Source organism: Ammospiza nelsoni, chromosome 23 (genome assembly GCF_027579445.1).
Source record: "Ammospiza nelsoni isolate bAmmNel1 chromosome 23, bAmmNel1.pri, whole genome shotgun sequence".
Lineage (NCBI taxonomy): Eukaryota > Metazoa > Chordata > Aves > Passeriformes > Passerellidae > Ammospiza > Ammospiza nelsoni.
The window spans coordinates 6,969,329-6,989,836 of NC_080655.1; the positions used below are offsets into that span (position 1 = coordinate 6,969,329).

At 56.8% G+C, this 20,508-nt stretch overlaps 1 protein-coding gene across 2 annotated transcripts; it reads left to right on the plus strand.

Moving 5' to 3' along the window:
• Window positions 1-7,752: 7,752 nt before the first annotated feature.
• On the plus strand, window positions 7,753-19,573 carry DENND2D (DENN domain containing 2D). Of its 2 annotated transcripts, XM_059487889.1 has the most exons (12): window positions 7,753-7,863; window positions 10,967-11,151; window positions 11,663-11,775; window positions 11,900-11,969; window positions 13,030-13,107; window positions 13,198-13,338; window positions 15,222-15,370; window positions 15,489-15,666; window positions 16,127-16,168; window positions 16,797-16,887; window positions 17,278-17,517; window positions 18,773-19,573. In XM_059487889.1, the coding sequence occupies exons 1-12, from the start codon at window positions 7,806-7,808 to the stop codon at window positions 18,832-18,834; spliced, it is 1,407 nt and encodes a 468-aa protein (XP_059343872.1). In that variant the 5' UTR covers window positions 7,753-7,805; the 3' UTR covers window positions 18,835-19,573. The 2 variants fall into 2 exon arrangements, with proteins under 2 accessions (XP_059343872.1, XP_059343873.1); XM_059487890.1 differs by lacking the exon at window positions 16,127-16,168.
• Window positions 19,574-20,508: the final 935 nt, after the last annotated feature.

Consider the following 20,508-nt stretch of genomic DNA (forward strand, 5'->3'; position numbering starts at 1 on the left):
CCTCCTTTCCTTGCCTTACATGGTTTCACTGGCACCCTCACCTTCCCTGTGCTCTCCCTATCCCCTCCTCCCCCCTGCTCCCTTCCACCCACTCCTGGTCCCTGCAGGACTCTGCCAAGCTCCATCCTGAGCACCCCTGTTCAGCTGAGAGCAGCAGGACCAGCAGGATGTGCTGCAGCCAGACCTGCCCCAGCCCTGGGGACACTGGAGCTACTGGGACCAGCCAAGTTTCAGATGGGGCAGTCCTTGAGGCCAGTGTGGTGGTGCCACAAGGGCTGCCTGCACCTTGCTGTGCCCAGGGTGTTTGGGAAGGGTTGTCCCTTCCCAGGGTTCTTGGAAGCAAATGGGATCTGTTCCCTTGTTGGGACAGCATGTCCTGGCCCAAACCACAACCCTCCCTAACCCAATGACCTTTATTTGAGAACTTCCTTTCCCCCTCCTGGGAAGGTTTGCTGGGTTGGAGGGACTATGAGAGGGTTTGGAGCATCCCCAAATCCCAGTGACTTCCGGCAGGTCCTAATGAACTGGGAATGCACACCAGTTTGGGTTGTCCAACAGGGCTCAGCTGCATCCTTTCCCTGCTGCCACCAGGGAGCATCGTGGGGACGTTCAATCCTGCTGTCCCTGGGCTGGGTGCCGCCAAAATCCTGCAGACAGTGAAATCCCCCCAGCCAAGCTTTGGAAATGCCCGGTCCTTGGAGCCCCTGGTGCACCCAGAGCCAGCTGTGGCCCAGCCCTGTTTGACATGCAGGGGCTTGCACCCAAAGCTGCTCCCTGCCCTGTTCAGCACAGTGTGACAGCCCCGTACCATCCCTGGGGAAAGCATTCCCCCAAAACATCTCCAGAGCAGCTGGGCCAAGAGATGGTGCTCAGAGAACAATGAGGGGTTGATCTATTGATCCAATAACCTGCAAAGAAACAGCCATGGAAGATGCTCCAATCTCATCCTCCTTGTCCATGAGCAAGTCAATGCCAAAAGGACACTTGGACAATTGCATGGAAAGGCCAAAACCTCCAGCTGGACGTGACCAAGGACAGTGAGAGCCAGGGATGAGGCTAGAGGTGGCTTTGGCTCTTACCCATCTCCTGGCAGAGATCTCAGGGCATTCAGAGACAAGAGGAAGAGGCGGGGGATCTTCAGCCTCCCAAGTGCTGACTCTTAAGAAGGAGGAGAAATTCTCAGTCACACAAAATCCGAGAGCAGCCTGGGAGAAGGGCTTGGGGTGTTGGTGCTCACTGTGCCCCAGCCGTGTGTGCTGGGTCTGACAAACCCCCCAAGCCCTGGGCTGATCCCCCAGGGGGCAGCAGGGCAGGGGGGGATTCTGCCCCTGTGCCCTGCTCAGGTGAGGCCCCACCTGCAGAGCTGCCCCAGCCCTGGGGCCCAGCACAGGAAGGAGCTGGAGCTGCTGGAGAGAGCCCAGAGGAGGCCACGGAGCTGCTCTGAGGGCTGGAGCCCCTCTGGGAGAGCTGGGGGTGCTCATCTGGAGAAGAGAAGGCTCTGGGGAGAGCTCAGAGCCCCTTCCAGAGCCCAAAGGGGCTCCCAGAGAGCTGCAGAGGGACTGGGGACAAGGCACGGAGGGACAGGACAAGGGGGAATGGCTTCCCACTGCCAGAGTGCAGGGATGGATGGGCTGTTGGGAAGGAACGGGGATTCCACCTGTGAGGGTGGTGAGGCCCTTGCCCAGGTTTTCCAGAGAACCTCTTGCTGTTCCATCCCTGGCAGTGTCCTAGGCCAGGCTGGACAGGGCTTGGAGCACCCTGGGATGGTGGAAGGTGTCCCTGCCATGGCAGGGGTGGGAATGGGATGAGCTTTGAGGTCCCTTCCAATGCAAACCAGTCTGGGATTCTGTGGCACAGGGAGCTGGGTGCAGGGCCCAGCCCCTGCTCTGTGACACAGCAGATGTGCCCAGGGAGCCATCCTGGGGCATTTCCATCCTTTCTGCAGGCTGGAAAAGCCCCAGGATCCCCCTGGGCAGTGGTGGCTGGAGGCACCGTTCCTGCCCAGCACCTGTAAAGCCCTTGGGATCTCTTGGGGTGCTCTAACGTGGCAGGAATGCCAAACGATGTGCAGGGCTGTCACCCGCCCCCGCTGGCACTGAAGGTGAGAAGCTGATTTATTTTCACAACCTGCAAAGCCCTGGGGAGGTGGACATGGCCAGGCTCAGCACCAAGGTTGGCTCTTTTCTGTCCCTGGCACTGTGACTTCAAAGTAAAGCGTTGGGACTCTCCAAAAGTTCACATCTTCCTGCAAGCCAGGACACGACCCAATCCCATCCCACCAGCTGCACAAGGAAAAACATCATTCTGGTCCCTTTTTTAATGCTGCTTGTGACCATGGTTGGCTCTTCTTTGGGGTGCAGGAGAAGCTGTGCTGTCCTTTGCACCCCAGCACAGCAGCCAGGAGGGGGGACAGGAGGGAGCTGCCAGGAGCAGCTATCTGATCCCAGCAGCTCCAGTGTAAACTTAGCATGGCCTTTTGGAAAATACTTGCTGTGGCAAAACACGCAGTAAATCACTGCTCCGAGTGCCAACAATATCTTGAGATTAGCAAATCTTAAAGCTCGCTTTAGGGTCGTGGGTTGGAGCCCTGCCAGTGTAACTGGGGGGGTCTCCCTCACCTCACACCCTCCAGCGCCCAGGGATTGCACCAAGCTGCAAATCCTTGCTTTTGGAAGAAGATGGGATAAAGTCCCGGGTCAGCAGTGAATGTGGGGTCCTGCAACCCCCTCCTGTGGATTCTCACCCTTGGCTCCCAAGGAGCAGGACTGACCCTCTGATTTCTTTGCCTTTTCCTTTCCAGACTACCTTGGAACATCCCCAGTTTCCTCTCTTATTTTATCAAACAAACTCAGCTCCCACCAGTTGCCCTGACCCTTTCCAGCATCATCCTGTGTTCCCTGGGACAAATCACTGTGACCTCCAGCCCCATCACCCTCCTCCTCCTCCCTCCCCAGAGCCCCCAGCACCCCAGCACTGGGCTTCCCACTGTGCTTCAGGGTAAGAATGCCCAGGATTTAAAAACACCCAGGAGGTGGGACCCTGGTGCTTCCAGAGAGGCCACAGATTGTCCAAGTTCAGCTGAGGGCTCATTCAGCCTGTGAGACAAAAAGAAGGTAGAAGCCCTTGGAACTGAGTAGGAAAAGGGGCGTCAAGTACCTGGGAGCCCCAACCAGGTGCATTCCAATGGAAAATCACTACAGGCTCTGCATCCTGTAGGAGATTGACCCCTGAAACACTTCCCAAGGACAAAATATCCTGGAGATGGCATTTTAACCGAGGATAAATCACTGGGTCACCACAGGAGGTCCTAGGGAAATCCCAGGCCACACCTGAGAGTTGTGTGGCTCAACCCTTTCCAGGCCATTTTGTAGTCTGGATGCAGCTGTCTGTGTTGAGAATGCCAGGGAGGAAACCAACCCAGAGCAGCATTCCATCAAAGTTCAGGAGGAATGTGGGACTGAAACCCCAACTGCTGCAGTTCTTCCATCCATGCTGTTTGAGTGAACACCCTGATTTATTTCAGGTTTAGAGCTGCTGTCACTGAGTTCTCAAAAAGATTTGTGTTGGCCACAGGTCATTCCTGTTTGTATCAGGGAGAGCAGAAAAAGTTGCTTGTCAGAAGGACATTGTCAGTGTAGCTGAGCTCCCATTCCTTGTGGAAATATTATAGAATAAAAAGCTACCAAGGTCAAGTGCAACAGGAACACAGGCTGATATTAAAAATAACATTCCTGCTTATTGGCATTGTGGGACACCTGTGATGCTGTATGGAACTGTCCTCACAGTGCAGGGAAAATAATTCAGCAACAGCAGCTCAGAGCTGTGCCAGGGCAGGGTCAGGCTGGATTTCAGGAAAGGTTCTTCCCCCAAGGGTGCTGGCACTGCCCAGGCTCCCCAGGGAATGGGCACAGCCCCGAGGCTGCCAGAGCTCCAGGAGTGTTTGGACAGCGCTGCCAGGGATGCCCAGGGTGGGATGGTTGGGGGGTCTGTGCAGAGCAGGGGCTGGGCTGGATGGTCCCTGAGGGTGCTCCCAACTCAGGGGTTCCTGTGATTCTGTGATCTGTGGTTGCCCCTGTGCCAACAGCAATGCCAGCCCAGCTGCAAGCCTGTAAGCTGAGATGTCCCCTGGCCAGAAAACAGCCTTGGAGCATTTGCCCTGTGCTGTATTTGCAGAGGGGCTGCAGCCCAGCATGAACCTTCCCTGCCCACCCATCACTGCACAAGCCTGTCTGCCCATCACCACGTCCATGAAATCCCAAAGGTGGGTTGAAATATTTGGGGTTAAAGCCATGAGGTGCAAGGAAAAGTGGCCAGACTGTCTTTGTTTTCCGGTGCCCGGGAGCTTTGGAGCCTCCCATGCAACCACCATGGAAAAATTGGGCCCAAATCTTTTTCCATGCCAAAATGGGCCATTTTTGGGGTATGTGACTTTCACATGGGGGTATCTGCACCCCAGCAATTGGAACATGGAGGGCTTTGGGCAGATAAAGGATGTGCCCTAGTAAGAGATTGTGATTTTGGTGTTACCATGAGGGCTGACATCTCTTTTCCTTGCCCAGTCTGGGTCTGATGTGCTCCTGGTTGTGGCTCAAAGTGCCCCAGCTGAGCCCCCAGCAGGTCCCTCTGCACCCTCAGGGAAGAGGAGCTGGCAGAGGATGCTCCATGGCTTCCTGTTTTGGGGTTCTGGAAGGGACCATGGAGCATGGAACAGGGCAGAGAGCTAAGCATCAATGGTAGGAACAGTGCAAACAAGAGTGTGCTGAACCCACCCACCCTCAGCCCGAGAACCAACGTCCCGGGAGCCGGAAAACCAGGGGGGAAAGTCCCTCCAGTGAAGGTCACCTCTCCCAGGGAGATTTCTTTGCTCTAATGCCGCCATCCAGTGGGAGAAATTCCCTGGCATGGGAAAGGCTGGAAAAGAGGGCGTTGGGTTCCCCACCACCCTCGGGCTGCCCTCCCTGCCGGGGATGCTGCGGCTGCGATTCCACCCGGCGGTTCCGAGCCCCGACCCCAGCCTGGGGGCGAAGCGGGAACCGGAGCTGCCCCGGCCCCCAGCGAGGGATGGGGAAGGAGGGAGGGAGGATGCCCTGGGCTGGGGAAGGAGGGAGGGAGGATGCCCTGGGCTGGGGAAGGAGGGAGGGAGGATGCCCTGGGCGGGGGCTGGCAGCCAGAGGAGGAGGAGGGAGCCGAGCTGAAGCAGGGTCCGTGCAGCGATGAGGAGCCCCAGGGCGGAGCGGGCACTCCCAGCGCTCCCGTCCCGTCCCGTCCCGCGGGTATTTGCAGGCTGAGCGCACCGTGCCTGCAGAAAGCCGAATTCCAGCGCCTGTTCAGCAGCACCGGCACTTCGAGGAGGGAAAAGAAGCCACACACAAAACTCCCTGGGGCTGATCAGGGGAGCGAAATGACTTTGGCAGCGCGACGGGAGCGGGGGAAGCGGGGCGGCCCCGGGGCCCCACAATGCGCCCGTTTGTTGTCCCAGGGGCGGCCGGATTCCCGCAGAAAGGAGCTTTCAGTGGCAATATTCAAAAGTTCAACCTCTCTCAGCAACGCAAGGTTGGCTGGATTGTGCAATGGCACAAAGGGACAGTGTTTCCCCAGGAGCGGGAGGTTCTGCGGCTGGAACGCGGCTTTTGCTCCCGCCTGAGCGGAATCGCGGCGTTATCGAGGCGGGATCGCAGTCAGAGACTTGCCTTAAAGGGAGAAAGCAGGGGAAAAATTCTGTTTATGAATTGAAAGCATTGCGGGGGTTTTCTTCTGGCTGAAAGCAGCAGCTGTTTTCCTAAGGTGGCGCCAGTTTCCAGGAAGCAGGCGTACTTCTCCAAAATCCAGGGGAAACCCCCTAATTTTTTCTTTTCCCTTTGTGCCAAGAGGAAATTTGTCCTGGGAACCAGCCCTGTGCACAAACAAACACACTGTCCTCTCCTCCGAGAAGCACAAATGCTTTCCCACCCACTCAAAATTAGCCAGTAAAATGACTCCTGCACCAGCAATTCCCTGATAAGCCCAATGAGGAGGCAGCATCCTGGTTGAATCAGAGGCACGTGTCCCGGTGGGGATGAATTTTGGAAGCATCCACCACCTCTGCAAGCTGGCGAAGGCCATTCCTGGCGGCTGCAAACCCATCCTCGGGCTCCAGCCCACACTCGGCAGAGGAAGGGGAGATGTTGCAAAATAAAAGAGATGAGGACATTTGGTGTAGGGAATCAGCTCTACAGCTGCAAACGGCCTCATGCCGGCACTGGGGCTGAGAACTGTGCACAGCTCATCACATCTGCAGTCTGATAACCCATAGCTGTGCCCGAGGTCCCTCTGCATGTTTAATTAAGATCACAGAAGATACTCATTACTTCAATTTTTGGATCAGATAATTGTTTGGTTTGAAATGGATCTTAGTTACTGCATAAGCACTACCCAAAAACAGCAGAGGAAATGCTGATGGATAGGCTGAGAATGGGAAACTGGGATTTTTCTTTTAAAGATATCATTGTTTTTTAAGGGACTTTCCCTGTTGGCGTGTGCAGAGCAGTGAAACCACCCAGCAAAGCCGAGCAGCTCCACAGTGTCCTGGCATGCCCAGGACAGGGAAACCCCCGGATGGCAGCACCGGGACACTGCTCCTCCTTCCTTCAATGGAGGCAGAGGGCAAGGAAAGGGCAAGGACACAGCACATCTCAGTACCTCTGGGAGGGAGGATGAATCTCTGAGCGGTGAGGAAACGCCAGCCCGAGGGAAAGCACAGCCCAGCTGCCATGCCTGAGGGGTCAGGACGAGCTCGCAGCCCACGGCAGGGGATTGAAGCACAGTGGAGTCACCGGAGGGGGTGATGGGCTGGCTGCAGAGCGAGAGACACCAAACATCTGTACCCTGGAGACACATCTGGGACACATCTGTACCCTGGAGGGGACGAGTCAGTGCCATCTCCGACCCCACAGAGGCTGTGCTGGGCATTGGTCCTGGCACTGGTGGGGTCCCAGGGAAAAAAGGGCTTGGAGGAGGCCGGGAGGCTGGAGCAGGATTTGGGCAATGCTGTAGCACTGGGGAATGAGTGTTCTGTCTCCTGCAATGGCAAGGCAAACCTTGTTCCAGGTGTCCATGCCCTGATGCCCACCCTGTGCCCCAGCCTAGGCCGGCTCCCCACTGGGATGGCCAGCCCCGTTTGAGGGGATGCTCAGCTCCCTCTGTGTCCGGTGCTCGGGGTGTCCCCATGCCCGATTCTCCTGGATGTCCCACGTCTGGCTCCTCCTGGCATCCTTACAACTGGGGTGCTCCCAGTTCCCCCATTCCCGCTGCCTCCACGACCACCGTGCCCTCTCAGACCCAGATCCCAGAGCTCCCTGTACCCCCGTGCCCGCTGCTCCTGCTCCTCTGCACCCAGGGCTTCCCGCCTGCCCCATTCCCGAAGCTCCCAGGACCCCCATCCAGGTTCCTTCCAGGACCTCCGTGCCCGGCGCTCCCGACTCCTCCTCCCCACGGACTCTCATTCTCAGTCCTTCCCTTACCCACATGTCCTGTACTCCCGGATCCCCCATCCCGAGTTCCTCCTGGCATCCTCGGCTCCCTGCTCCCCTCATTCCCGATGCTCCCGGACCCCCCATGCCCGTTTCTCCCGGTTTCCCGGATTACCCCGTCCCCAGCGCCCGCTCTCCCCGGACGCGTGTCCCGTGCCCGGCCGGTGCCAGGTGTTGCCCGGTCCCCGCTCCTCCTCCTCCTCTCCGCCCCGTGCCGTCCCTCCTCCCCCGGGAAAGCGAAAGCGCGGCGGGCGGAAGCCGAGCCCTCAGCCGGGCCGGGGCCGAACCGAGACCACCATGGCTTCTTCCCTCGGCAACTTCTTGCGACGGAGCCTGCGGCGCGCCGGCCGCAGAGGTGAGGGGCGGGAGGGGCTCCGGGAGGTGCCGGTGCCGGTGCCGGTACCGGTGTCAGGACAGGTCCATCCCCGGTGCCGGCGTCGGTGCCGGTGTCAGGACAGGTCCATCCCCGGTGCGGCGGCTGCGGGAGCCCGCGGCTGCCGGCGGAGCGAAGACGGTCCCGGGGAAGCGGCGGCGGCGGCGGCTCGGTCCCCCAGCCCTGCCCGTCCACTCCCCACCGCACGGAGCCCAGCTCGGGCCGGCTGCCCCGGGACTCGCCGCATCTCTTGCACCGTTCTCGGGGGTTCAGCCCATCCCGAGCGTACCACATCTCCCCGAAACCCAGCCCTTCCAGCTGAGCCCACCGCAGCCAGCCGCAGGGATTCCCCGGCGCCACAGACCCCCTGTCTCCCCACAGCCCCGCGGAACGGGGATCGCAGGGCGTGCCGTGGCATCTGCGACAGCCGGGAGCGGGTCCGTGGGGGCACCCACGAGGGAGACGGCGCCGCTCAGGACAGCTGGGTGTTGCAGAGCCTTCAGAAGGCGCTGCAGAAATTGGTCCTTTGGGATTTGCGATCTTTTCCGAGATACCGAAAGGATCATCGGAGTTTTCTGGCTGCCGTATCTCAAGGCAGAGCAGAGCAGGTTGGAGCAATCCATGGATTGGGGGGCTTACAGCGCTCCCCTCCCCGTCTGTTTTGTGCTGGGTCTGGCTCCGCAAGAGCTCGGCGTTTCCCCATGTTCGATAAAGCCGAAGCCGGGGCAGGTGGGCACCGGGCGGCACGGGAGACAGAGCTCCCCTGCAAACCAGGTCGGGAGACCTTGGCACACCAGAGGTCGGGAGTTTTCCGGGAGGAAAGAAACCGGTTGTGCCACAGGCAGAGCGGGGCTGAGCGCAGCCCTGGGCGATAAGGAGAGCTCCAGCAGCCTTTGCCCTCTCCGTGCCCGGGGGATGGAAGGTGAGGATCCACGTCACCGGAGCCACTTTCCATCCAGGAGCGGCCACAGCACCCCTGGCCACCCTCCTCCTTCCCTTCCTCGCAGGGCATGCTCTCACCCACGGCTGGGGGGGCACCCCGAATCTTCCTGGCACTATGGGCTATGGGAGAGTCATCGGCTCTTGTGAGCCCTGCCGGGCTGGGACAGCGCTGGCATCTCTGGTGCCACATCAGCCCGCCTGGCAGTTCACTCCTCACATCCCTGGAGCTCGTCTGCCAGCCCAGGGATGGAGTTGTGGTCTTGGAGGGATTCAGGCTCTGCCAGTGAGGGCTTTGCAGCCAGACCTGGTGCTGCTGGGGGATCCACACTTCCACAGGGGAGAGGCAGAGCTGTAGCCTGGCAAGGCCAGGCTCTCCAGAGCAGCAGGTTTGGCTTGTTTGCTTCTAAACCCCATGGACAAAATGCAAATGCAGTCCTTGCTGAAGAGCAGATCTGTCTTTCTATGAAATGCAGAATGAGACTGGATTGGCAGGAGTTAACTGCGCTTTCATCTTGCCCTGGTGATGGGAAAACAGCCAATGCCAGTGTCCAGCGTGGATGGGGGACACCAGCAGCCCTGCCATGACACCAGCAGCCCCCCCATGATGCAGCCTTCTTCCCTGGGTTCTCCCCAACAAGAACCCCCTGCCTGGGCCACAGCTGGGAGCAGACCAAAGCCGTTGCTGGAGCATCCCAAGGAAGAGCAGGAGAAGCAATCTTGTGAACCTTTTTCCTGGCCTGGAGCCCCTCATTGAGCAGGTCCAGGATGGTCCCCAATGAGGATAAACCAGAGATATCTTCAGCCGGGTCTCATCCTTCACCTGCTGCAGAGGGTCCCCTTGGGGATGGATTTCACCTTGCCAAAGGGAAAGGACTTTGTGTGTGGAGGTGGGGCAGCCCCAGGGTGCACAAAGGGGGGGCTTTGAGCATCCCCCCACCCCAAGATGGGAAAGGAATTTCTGATCCCTGGGAAGGAACATCCTGATGGCACCATGAGTGTCACCTCCTCCTATGAGCCTTCTGTTCCCATCAGCTCCCAGTGACCTGGGATAAAGGCTGGACAGGTGATTCCAGACTGAAGGAAGCAGCTCTGGAGCTGGAGGGACATGTGGGCAGGGTGTCCACCAGCACTGCTTTTGGAGGAGGATGCCATCCATGGAGAAGGATAATGGGAATGGCTGATCACAGCCCTGCCTTGCCCTAACCAGCTGTGGCACAACTAGAAGAGCTCAGGGACAAACTCTGGGGTCTGGGGACAAACTGCAAGTGCCACTAATCTCATCCAGCCACATACTTATTTTCCTTGCTGTTCCTTTTAGGAGCAGCTCTGCTTTTCTGCTCCAGCTCCCCACCATAATCAGAGATGGGGCAGTTTCTGTATCAAGGATAAGGGAACAAGGTATAAAGGGAGGCAGAAGTGGCCTCTGGCAGAGGGAGGAGCTGTGGCCTGGCCTGGCTGCAGCCTCTGTCCATCCCTCAGATCTCACTGTCCCACTGTGGCCATCCCAGGGCCCTTGGAGATGCTGGATGGGGCTCTTTTCCCTCCTATTCCTGGTTGTTCAGGGTGTGCCTGCTGATGCTTCCCAGCTGCCCTCCCCAACCAGCCCAACAGGAACTGGGTTGTAACCTCCAGGAACTGCTTTGCTTTGGTTTAGGGAAAACCCTCCAGCAGCTCATTTGCAATCTGCAGTTCCCAGGACACCTGGCAGGGAGAGGCTGGGATTCACCTGGCTGGAGCTTTAGGAGGTGCTCAGACAAGATCTGGGCTGTTTACTTGTTGCTGTTTACTTCTCCTAAGAGAATTAAATTAACTGCTATAAACACATTCCCACACCTCCCTGCCGATGTTTAATGCAGAGCCCATCTGCTCTCCTCATTCCTTGTGTCTGCTTTGCTCTGAGCATCCTCCTGCCCTCATTGGGCTGGGGCAAAGGAAGGCTGGAGGTGTCAGGATTTTCCCTAAAAGACTCATAAAAGCCGTTTCTCTTTCCTTTTCATGTCCCCATTTTTGGGGGCCAAAAGTCCTGGGCACCAGGGCCTGGTTCCCTTCAGCCAGTTCACATGTAACTCTGCAACTCCTCCCTTGCCCTCAGACCTTTTATTGCACTCTGATCAGATTTTTTTGGGGATCTTTTTGGTTTCAGAAGGAAAAGATGGGGCCTGTGCTGCAGACAACACCCCCCCACAGGCACCACAGGGGAAGCAGGGGGAGCGGAGCTCAGTCTTCTACTCTGCTGGACAGTTCTTCTTTGAGTACCTGGTGGTGGTGTCGCTGAAGAAGATGCCAGATGGACGTTATGAGCCCAAGATAACCTACCAATTCCCAAAGGTATTTAGTGCTGTGTTTCTGATAAGATTAATTTTCCACATTTATAGGAGAAAGGGATGTTGTTCCTTCCCCATCCTTAAAGCTATGGAAGGAGAAAGGTGCCCCATGCTCTTGAGTCACAGTCCCAGAGCCCAAGCCTTTGCCTGCCCTGGGTTGGGGTTGCTGGGACCATCTGTCCCTCCCCGTGATCCCAGCCCAGGGCCACCACCCCAGGAGGAAACTCCAGGGGCTCTCCCTGGGCTCCTGTCCCAAAAGGGGAGACCACAGTGGGGAAATCACATCTCAGGGAGGTGGCACAGGAAGAGATCACATTTGCAGAGGGTCCCTCTGCTTTGCCTCACTGTCCATGGGATTTTTGGGAGGTGCTTGTCCAGACATGTGCAGGCCCCTTCTGCATCACTAAGAGGCAGGGGTGGCTTTGGGGCAGACCTCATTCCACTGAATCCCACCCCATTCCTGGTGACAATGGGGACCCTCCATCTCCCTGACTCTTGGCATCGCTTCCACCCAGCGTGAGAACTTGCTGAAGGGCCAGAAGGAGGAGGAGGAACGTCTCCTCCAAGCCATCCCCCTCTTCTGCTTCCCCGACGGCAACAACTGGGCGCCCATCACGGAGTTCACCAGGTACCTGCCCCACCGCAGGGTCTGGGCTGGGGTCCCCACCCCTGCTGGGCTCCTGAGGGCTGGAGGGAGCAGCCCAGCCCAGCCCATCCAGCTCCTCCCAGCCCCATGTTTTCTCTCCTTGCAGCGAAACCTTTTCCTTTGTCCTGACCAACGTGGATGGCAGCAGGAAGATTGGCTACTGCAGGCGGCTGCTGGTGAGCCCTGCCCTCCCCACACCCACGGAGGGTGTCAGTGTCACCCCCTCCCCACGGGGGACACGTCACCTCCCACCAGGTTCAGCTCCTCAGAAAGCCACCGGCCTTGGCCGCAGTGATGGGGAGCAGCAAGAGGGGACACAGAGGGGTTTCTAGAGCTCTCTGCTGAGCCATAACTCAGATGGAGGAGACAATGAGTGTTCACAAAGCCTGTGGATGTGGGGATACGGTTTAGGGGTGGATGTGGTGGTGCTGGGCTGCTTTTGGACTTGGAGATCTTGGAGGGCTTTTCCAAACTTAACAGTTCTGTGATTCCCCACGGGCTTCCACAGCTTGCCTGGCTCCTTTCCCATGGCTGCAAATCCCACTTGGGATCAGGATGGGAATGTCAGTGCAGCCATCCAGGTACCAAGGAGCTAAGAGCCCTCAGCCCCATCCCCAAAATCTGCATCTGAGCAGCGGCTGTTTCTCAGCTCATGGGTTTGACCAGCTCAGGGGCTCTGAGATGCAATGGTCTTCTCTGGCTGCTGCTTTGAACAGGGACATAAATCCAGGAGGACATCCCTGTGCCACAGCTGGATCCACCACCCCTTCATCCTGGTGCACCTTCCCATTTCAGCATCCAGGGATGAGCTCAGGCTGTTGGAACTGGATGTCTGGAGGGCTGAAAAGAGCAAACAGACCCAGGATAATCCAGTTGGAAAGGGAAAAAAGAAGCCAAAGAACTCATCCCAGTGGCCCCTGTTGCAGCAGGAGGCAGGATTAACCCCAAGGATGGTGGGGCAAGGTGTCTTGGAGAACGTGTGCCTGGGTGGGAGGACAGTTTGCAAATATGCCAAAGGACTTTGCACCAAAATAATTAACAGCTTAGGCACCCAAATCACCTCCTCTGGGCACCCCCTGCTTTTCCAGCATCAGCTACATCGTTGGCCTCAGCCCTAGCTTTGAAAATCTCCCAGTCAGTGACAGGGAATTTGAGGGGAGCAAGTGAGGATCCCTTTTGGAGAGTTTGGTGCAGGGGGCTGGGAGATGCTCACATCCTTTTCCCACACTCTTTCAGCCGTCCGGGCGTGGTGTCCGACTCCCCGAGGTTTTCTGCATCATCAGCTGCCTGGGCTGCTTTGGGCTCTTCTCCAAGGTAGGGACGTGGTGGCTCTGGCCCAGTGGTGGCCCTGGCAGCTGCTCCTTTATCTGCTGGGGATCCCCAGCTCACATCTGTCTCACCCAGATCCTGGACGAGGTGGAGAAGAGGCGCCAGATCTCCATGGCAGTGATCTACCCCTTCATGCAGGGCCTGCGGGAGTCGCCCTTCCCCGCCCCAGGGAAAACTGTCACCATCAAAAGCTTCATCCCCGAGTCGGGCACAGAGGTGGGTGGGGACCCGGGGGCATCTCCTGGTCCACACCTGGGAGCAGCTTCCACCCTGCAGCACCCAGGGGTGCTGACCACAGGGCAGGGCAGGGTGGGTCAGGCTGCCAGGGGCTTGGGAAGAGGGCAGTTACCTCTCCCTGATCCAGGAGGAGAGCAGTGAGGATGAGGATGGAGCCCATCCCCCTTTGCGACCTCTGCGGCTCCCCCAGCCTGAAGCTGGAGCTGCTGCACAAAAGCCTCTCCATATTCTGTGTTGGGACTTGCCTGGCCCTGATGTCAGAGCAGGATTTGTGCCAGGGGCTGGGAGCTGCTCCTGAGCCAGCGCCTGCTCCTCGGGCAGGCTGGGGAGCACAGTGGTGCCAGGGCTGGCTTGGGCTGCAAATTCCTTCCCAAAAGAGGTGGTCAGGCACTGGCACCGCCTGTCCAGCGCAGTGGTGGAATCACCATCCCTTGAAGTGTTCAAAACACGTGAATGTGGCACTTGGGGATGGGGGTTGGTGGTGAACGTGGAGTTCATGGTCTTAGAGGGCTCTTAGAGGGCTTTTCCAGCCCTGATGATTCCATGGTTCCATGATTATACTCCTCTCCATACCACTCTGCTCAACTCCCAGGCTTGATTCCTGCCTGGTTTAGCCCCCAGGCAGGTGCAGGTGTGTGACAAGCCCAGTCTTCTCATGTAGAGAAAAGATCTGATCCAGGCATGGATGAGATGATCTCATTGCGCCCACACAGCCCAGACTCGCATAAGCAGAGCTTTTTAATTTGCTTTTTCTTTTCTTGTGGCCAAGCCAAGCTGGAAAAATAGGTAAGATCCACTCTGGCACTGGGCAAAATCTCCTCAATGCTGAGCATCCCGTGGATGTGCCAGGGAGGGCCTGAAAGCAGGATCCCTGCTCTCCAGAGCAATTTAGCAGCTGGTGATCTGAGCAATTTCCTAATCCAGGGAGATTGTGCAAGACTTTTTGCAGGTTGCTCAATGCTCTGTCCCAGGGCCATGGTTGGAAGCACAGCCTGGGCTGCCAGAGGGAGGAGGAATGAGGATGTTCTTCGAAAGAGCTGCACTCTGGGGCTCTGGGCAGGGTCTGGAGCAAGGAGATCACTGAGACCAGGAAAGGAGGGGAAATAAATGATGGGTACTGCATGGCTGAAGTGGGGATGGGGCAGCGTTTGTGCTGGAAAGGGGCTGTGGAGCCCAGCCAAGCCTGGCTGGAAAGATGCTGCCTTGCTGGAAAAGCATGTGGAGAAGGGGATTTTCATCCTGAAGGATGGGGAGAAGGGCCAGGACTGTGTCATAAGCTGCACATTCCTGTTAACCCTTCAGTACTCACCAAGTCTGGCTGCCATGGGGATTGATGGAATTGGGAGGCTCGTGGGCAAATGCAGCTGAGTAGCCAGCCTGCCTGCAAACATCCATTAGGTCCCTCACTTTTGGGGCATCTTAGCCAGGAATTGCCAGGCTGGCCCTGCCAGAGAGACTTTAGAGGAAGGTTTTGTGGCATTTGCAGGAGTCATGCCTTCCCCACTCCTCCCTTTGCTGGCAGCTCACAGATGACCTCTCAGACACTGAGATGGGACATGTCCCTGCCACCCTCTGCCAGGCACTTGGGAGGACTGGAGAAAAGAGGCATTTGGGTTAAAAATCCAGTGCCCAAATAAAGAGCCCCACAGTGCTCATCACTGATGGCTTCCCTGAGCTCTCAGTGCTGCAGAGGCTGAATCCCCAGGCAGGGTGAAATGGAGTTTGTCCCTTCTGCATGGACACGGTGCAGATGCTGCCACACTGGGTCATGAATTGCTCCCAAATCACCTTCTCAGGAGGCCAGGGCAGGACGGGGGAGTGTTGCTCCTCCTAAGCTGGGGTTCCGTGCTCTTCCTCGGCAGCTCATCGAGCTCACACGCCCTGTGGACGCCCACCTGGAGCACGTGGAGTTCCAGGCTCTGCTCCAGCGGCTCAGCCCTCACCTCATCCTGCACATCTTCGCCTCTGCCATGCTGGAGCGACGGCTCATCTTCCTGGCCGAGGAGCTGAGGTGGGTCCTGATCTCTTGGTTATAAAAACGCCCTTGCAGTGGCACAGGGCACAGCAGAGCCGGGGGTGGGATGTTCCCTCCTCGCTCCGTGGTGTCACTGCTGGCTCCTGTCCCACAGTGTCCTGTCCCAGTGCATCCACGCCGTGGCTGCTCTGCTGTACCCCTTCACCTGGGCTCACACCTACATCCCCGTGCTGCCCGAGTGCCTGCTGGACACTGTGTGCTGCCCCACGCCCTTCATGGTCGGCATCCAGATGCGGCACCTGCAGCGGGTCCTGGAGCAGCCAATGGAGGAGGTATTTCACCTGGAGGGGAGGGCAGCTGCGTGGAGCCATCAGTTCATCCGTGTTCCCAGGTCTGGCTTGGCGCTGGGGCTCTGACTGTGCCCTTTTCCCATCCAGGGAGGCTGGAAATGAGGATGTATTCCATGTCCCCTCCTGTTGGCACTTGGGGTGTTACCTCCACATTCTCCTGGGAGCTGCCCTGCCCCTGTGCTCCAGGAGCTGCTGTTGGGGTCATCCCAGTCTTGAAGCAGAGGAAAGCTGTGTGGGGACATGCCACCAAACCTGCAGCAAAAATTGTCCTTGTGGGAAATGCCCTGGTGCCCCTTGCCCAGGTCCCTCTTGCAGACAGGGGCTGATCCCTCTCCTGCCACCCTCACGGGCTGGTGACACACCAGTCCCATCCCAAAATGGGTGGGAGGAAGCCCAGGTGCCTTGGCAGGGCTAAAGCTGCTCCCTCCCCTCTCTCTTTCAGGCTCTGATAGTTGATCTCTGTGAAGGGAAGATCATCCGGGCGGTAGGTCCTCCCTTCCTCCTGGCTGGGGCTGGGGCTGGGGGTGCTTGGATAACCCCAGGAGGGCCTTTTCTCCTTTGTGCCAGCTACCTGGCAGCTTCCACATCTTTAAATGGCTTCAAACTGACAGAGGGCAGGGTTAGATGGGTTTTTGGGAAGGAATTCTTCCCTGTGAAGGTGGTGAAGCCCTGGCCCAGATTGCCCACAGAAGCTGTGGCTGCCCCTGGATCCCTGAAAGTGTCCAGGGCTAAGTTGGCTAGAGCTTGGAGCAATGTAGTCTAGTGGAAAATGTCCCTGCCCATGGCAGAGGGTGGAATGGGATGAGCTTTAACGTCCCTTCTAACCCAAACCTCTCTGGGATTTTGTGGTTCTATGGTTTTGGGGGCAGAGCCATCTTCAGTGCCACTCTCCCAGGGGGAACATCCCAAGTGGGGATGTCTACAGCCACTGCTCCTGGCTTTGGAGCCAGAACAGCAGGGTCCATGCCCTGGATACCCCACACCCACATCTCTGCAGGACATTGCAATGATGATTAATTAATGAGCTTTGAAAGCCCCTCTGGTGGGTTGTACCATCCCTGGCCCCCTGAGCTGGATTCTCTCCAGTGCTTCACGGCCCCATTGCTTTCCAGGTGGGGGATGAGGAGGAGATCCTGCCTGGGAAGCTGCAGAACGAGATGCTGACATCTCTGAACAGGCACAACAACAACAACAACGTGCACAGTAAGGATGTCTGTGATGGTAAAAGAGCCCTGATCTGCCCTCTTCATGGCTAGAGACTTCAGCCAAGGGATTTTCCTAAAGTCACCTGGTCTGGGATGTTTCTGCCCCTATTTGCAGGGGTAATCCCTTGGGTTTTCTTCTCTCCTTTTAAACACAAGAGCAGGAACAGATAATTCTGCTGGAAAAATGGATTTTTGCTAATATTTAGAACATTAAGATGCTGCTACCCTGGAATGGTTCCTCAGCAAAATTATTCTGATCCTTGATTAGTGGCGGAGGAAGGCTCCAAGCAAGTAACCCCTGGGGATGCAGGCACAGACCAGGTTAGCAGAAGGCCATGCTGTGTGTTCAGGGGTCTCATCCCCACCTCTCGTGCTCTGTGTCCCCCAGCCTCGGAGCAGGTGAACGCCCTGGTGTCGGAGGCCTTCGTGCAGTTCTTTGTGCGCCTGGTGGGGCACTATGGCTCCCACATCAAGTGGGGCAGGAGTGGCTCTGGCAGCTTCCAGGAGCGAAACTTCTGCAAGGCCATGGCCTCCAAGAGCTGCCGCCGGCTCCTCAAGAAGTTTGTGAAGACAAACATGTTCTCCCTATTTATTGAGGAAGTGGAGAAGAGCAGGATCCCCCAGGAAGGTAATGGTCCCATTTCTCACCCCTGCCCTGTGGGGTGGGCTCTGTGGAACCCGGGGCTGGTTGGTTTGGGGGCAGAGATGCTTCGTGCCTGGTGAGGGGTGGGATGCAGCCTGAGCTGAGGGTGCTCAGGGCACTGGGCAGATCCTGTTTGCTCTCAGTGGCCTCATTTCTCCATACCTGTCACACAAAAAATAAATCCTCATTTGTGACTCCCCATCCCTGGAAGTGTCTAAGGCCACTTTGGATGGGGCTTGGAGCAAACTGGCCTGGTGGAAGGTGTCTCTACCCAGGGCAGAGTTTGAAATTGGATTACCCTTCCAACTCAAACCAGCATGGGATTCTGGACTCTATGATTCATTTTAGATCTTGTCCCTCACCTGGAGCTGGGGCTGGCTCACTGAGGGCTCTGTGTTGAGGCAAACAAGTGGCAGCAGCACCAACATTTGGCTTGGGCACAGCAGCAGCTGCCAGGAGTCTGACTCAGCTCAGCCCCTAACTCTGTGGCAGCAGGGCTGCTCCTTCCCCCTTCCTGGGGATTTGCAGGGCACAAGGCAGAGCTGAGCCTCCTCCCAGCCTGGCACATGGACCAATGGGCAGCGCAGGTGGAGGAAACCACCCAAAAACTGTATTTCTGGATGAGACATCCTGGGCTGGGATCTGCCACCCCACCTGCTGGTACTGCCTCAGCTGCTGCTTCTCTGCCCTTTCATGTGAGACCTTATGGGGCAAACCTGGGGAGAAAGAGAGGCACAGCACAGTGCCTGTTTTCTTATTGTATTCCCAGCCTACATCACCATTCTGGTGTTTTGCTGGGTCTGCTGCTTTCTCCCTTCCTTGCTGGTGGGAAACACAAAACTGAACAGGAGTGAACATATGGGTTAAAGCCTCTGGCTAACCCAGCATAATAAAGCCTATTTTGGGTGAGAGGGATGGGTGGCATTGCAACCACCCCCATTTCATAGACTTACAGAATCCCAAAATTCCAACAAACTGGGTTGGAGGGACCTTCAGAGGGCATCTCGTTCCACCCCTGCCATGGGCAGGGACACCTCCCACAATCCCAGGTTGCTCCAAGCCCCATCCAGCCTGCCTTGGACTCTTCATTTCCACATTTGCCCCAGGTCCTTGGTGGGTGCAGGTGTCCGTAACCCAGGATGGCTTGGGATAGAAACACTTCCCAGGATTCAGGCTGGGCAGCCCTGTATCCCCCATTCCAAACACCAGCACCTCACCCATGACCTTTTTTCCTCCACAGCATATTTCCAGAAGAAAATAATAGAGTACCATGAACAGAAGAAGCACAGAAAGGACTCCTGAAGTTCAGAGTGGGAGAAGGGGAGCAGGATTGGGATTGACACATCCCTGCCAGCAGCACCATACTGGACTCTGTTCCTGCCCACCTGGCACTCCTGGGCAGCACTGAGCACCCTTTCTTTCTCAGGGCACCATTGCACTGGAAAACTCTTTGCACAGAACCAGCACCAGGCTGGGATTTCCTTCCCACTCTTGGTTGCTCCAGGGACAGATTGTGACTCCCAGTGCTTGGCCCTGCACAGCTCTTGTCCCCCAACAGCTCACACAGAGCGAGGGCAGCCAGGGCTGGCTGCAGGACAGCAGGGGTTTGGAGTAATTATTAGAAGGGAGAAAAAAAAGGGATGAGTAGGAAATAGTGTTACTTCTCATTAAAACAAACCAGGGGTTTGCAAATAAGGAACATCCCATTGCACAGTTCCTGAGGGTTTGTTATTAACAACTGGTTTATATTGTTTTAATTTATATTGTTTTATTAAGCCATTGTTGAACACCAGCAGGAGCAGGTGGGGGGGATGGTGTTTGTGGTTTCCTCTCTTGCAGCTGCTGCATCACTGGTGCCACACAGAGCCAAGTTTGGCTTTCCAAGTAAACAAAAATACTCATTTCCAGCAGGTTATTTATTTGTGCTGGAGCAAACTGTGAAGGCCACATGGCTGTGGGGGCTCAAGGGGAAACAGCTGATCAACAGCTTCAGGGAGGGAGGAAGGATTTGTTCCATCCCAGAGTAAAACGTGTCACCATCCTCCTTGGGTCTGATTTTGGTGCCAACTTCTCTTCAAACCTTGCAATTCCTCTCTGAAATGTGAGGCCATCAGCAGATTTGAGCTAAATGACAGTTCTCCTTTCTGAACACACTCACCCAGGAAATTCATATTGCAGCAGGGAGGCTGTGCTGGGGCTGCAGATGTGACTGGTCCCATCCACAGAAACCCAACCCAGGTACTTCTGCCAGCAAAGGCTATCAGAATATCAAAAATATCCTGGAATCATGGGATCTCAGGCTGTTTTGGGATGGGAGGGATTGTTCATGACCACCCAGTTCCACCCCCTGCCATGAGCACACCTTCCACACCTTTCACCAGCCCAGGCTGCTCCAAGCCCCATCCAACCTGGCCTTGGACACTTCCAGGGATCCAGGGGCAGCTGCTCTGTTGTGCCAGGGCCTGCCCACCCTCACAGGGAACAATTTCTCCCCAGTACCCCATCTAACCCTGCCCTCTGCCAACAGGAATCCATTCCCCTTGTCCTGTCACTCCAGGCCCTTGTCCACAGTCTCTCTCTGCCCTTCTTGTGGTTCCCTCAGGTACTGAAAGCACACACTGAGGTCACCTCAAAGGTTCTCTTCTCCAGACTGAACAACACCAATTCTCACCTCTCCTCACAGCAGAGCTGCTTCATCCCTCTGACCACCTTGATGCCTCCTCCCCTGGCTCCAAATCAGTTTAACACAACTTCTGCAGTGCTGCTGGGAGCCCCAGTGGGGGATTTAGCACAAGAAGTGAAATCCACCAGGCTGCCAGTTGGCTTTTACTCTCTGAGCTGGGCAACATCCACCCAAACAAGAGAGATAAAGGATATTTATTTTTGAACCCTTCGTCCAGTCAGCCTCAAATGTGACAGAAACACAGCTGGACATAGGGCACAACCAGCAGTGAAAATCTCCAACCCTGCTGAAAG